This window comes from Penaeus monodon, chromosome 15, assembly GCF_015228065.2.
Source record: "Penaeus monodon isolate SGIC_2016 chromosome 15, NSTDA_Pmon_1, whole genome shotgun sequence".
In the NCBI taxonomy this organism is placed as follows: Eukaryota; Metazoa; Arthropoda; class Malacostraca; order Decapoda; family Penaeidae; genus Penaeus; species Penaeus monodon.
In genome coordinates this window covers 31812423-31812990 of record NC_051400.1, presented here as the reverse complement: position 1 = coordinate 31812990, position 568 = coordinate 31812423, and the positions used below count along the sequence as shown (strand labels likewise).

Here is a 568-nt window from a genome sequence, read left to right as displayed (position 1 = left end):
GCACAGTATTTCAATTACTGCTAGGAACACCAAAAACAATTAACCACTCTTGTGATTACCTGCTTGCGTCCTTTGAGTGCCTTCTGGAAAATGAACAGATTGTCCTCATCTGACCTGAAATCAAACTCATCTGCAATCTTAATTCCCAGTTTTTTGAGGCTCTTATCATTCACATCCATATCAATCCACTGTCCTCCTGGAGCGCCTGCAAAATAGTGAGGATTAGTATCGCAATATAATTACTAAACTTCTCAATAACAACACAAATAATCTAAACAGTACATTTTTTTCTTATGAAGGTTATCAAGTTTACAGGTTATGATACACTCACCTGTTCTAAATGTTGAAGGATCAACACCACTCTTCTGGATAATCTTTCCTGTAAGAGACATAATGTCTTACAGCCATGTCTGGTATCTTTGCCAGTATTTTTTCCTGTACTACTTCTGCTGACAGTTTTAAGTAAAATATATCAAGGTTAAATGATATCCCACTACATAGCTTCAAAATTCTTCATACTTCAAATAAAAGATAAATTCAACCTCTAAAAACAAGAATACATACATAC

The 568-nt window shown here is 34.7% G+C and overlaps 1 protein-coding gene across 2 annotated transcripts in view; it reads right to left on the bottom strand.

Annotated features, from left to right (window-relative positions):
- LOC119581949 overlaps positions 1 to 568 on the bottom strand; it is a 23796-nt gene that overhangs the window by 5331 nt on the left and 17897 nt on the right. For both annotated transcript variants that reach the window (XM_037930128.1, XM_037930129.1), the window contains exons 12-13: positions 332 to 381; positions 60 to 205 (exon numbers count right to left, since the gene is read on the bottom strand). In XM_037930128.1, coding sequence (XP_037786056.1) covers positions 60 to 205; positions 332 to 381 — 196 coding nt within the window. The remainder of the gene's footprint in view (positions 1 to 59; positions 206 to 331; positions 382 to 568) is intronic.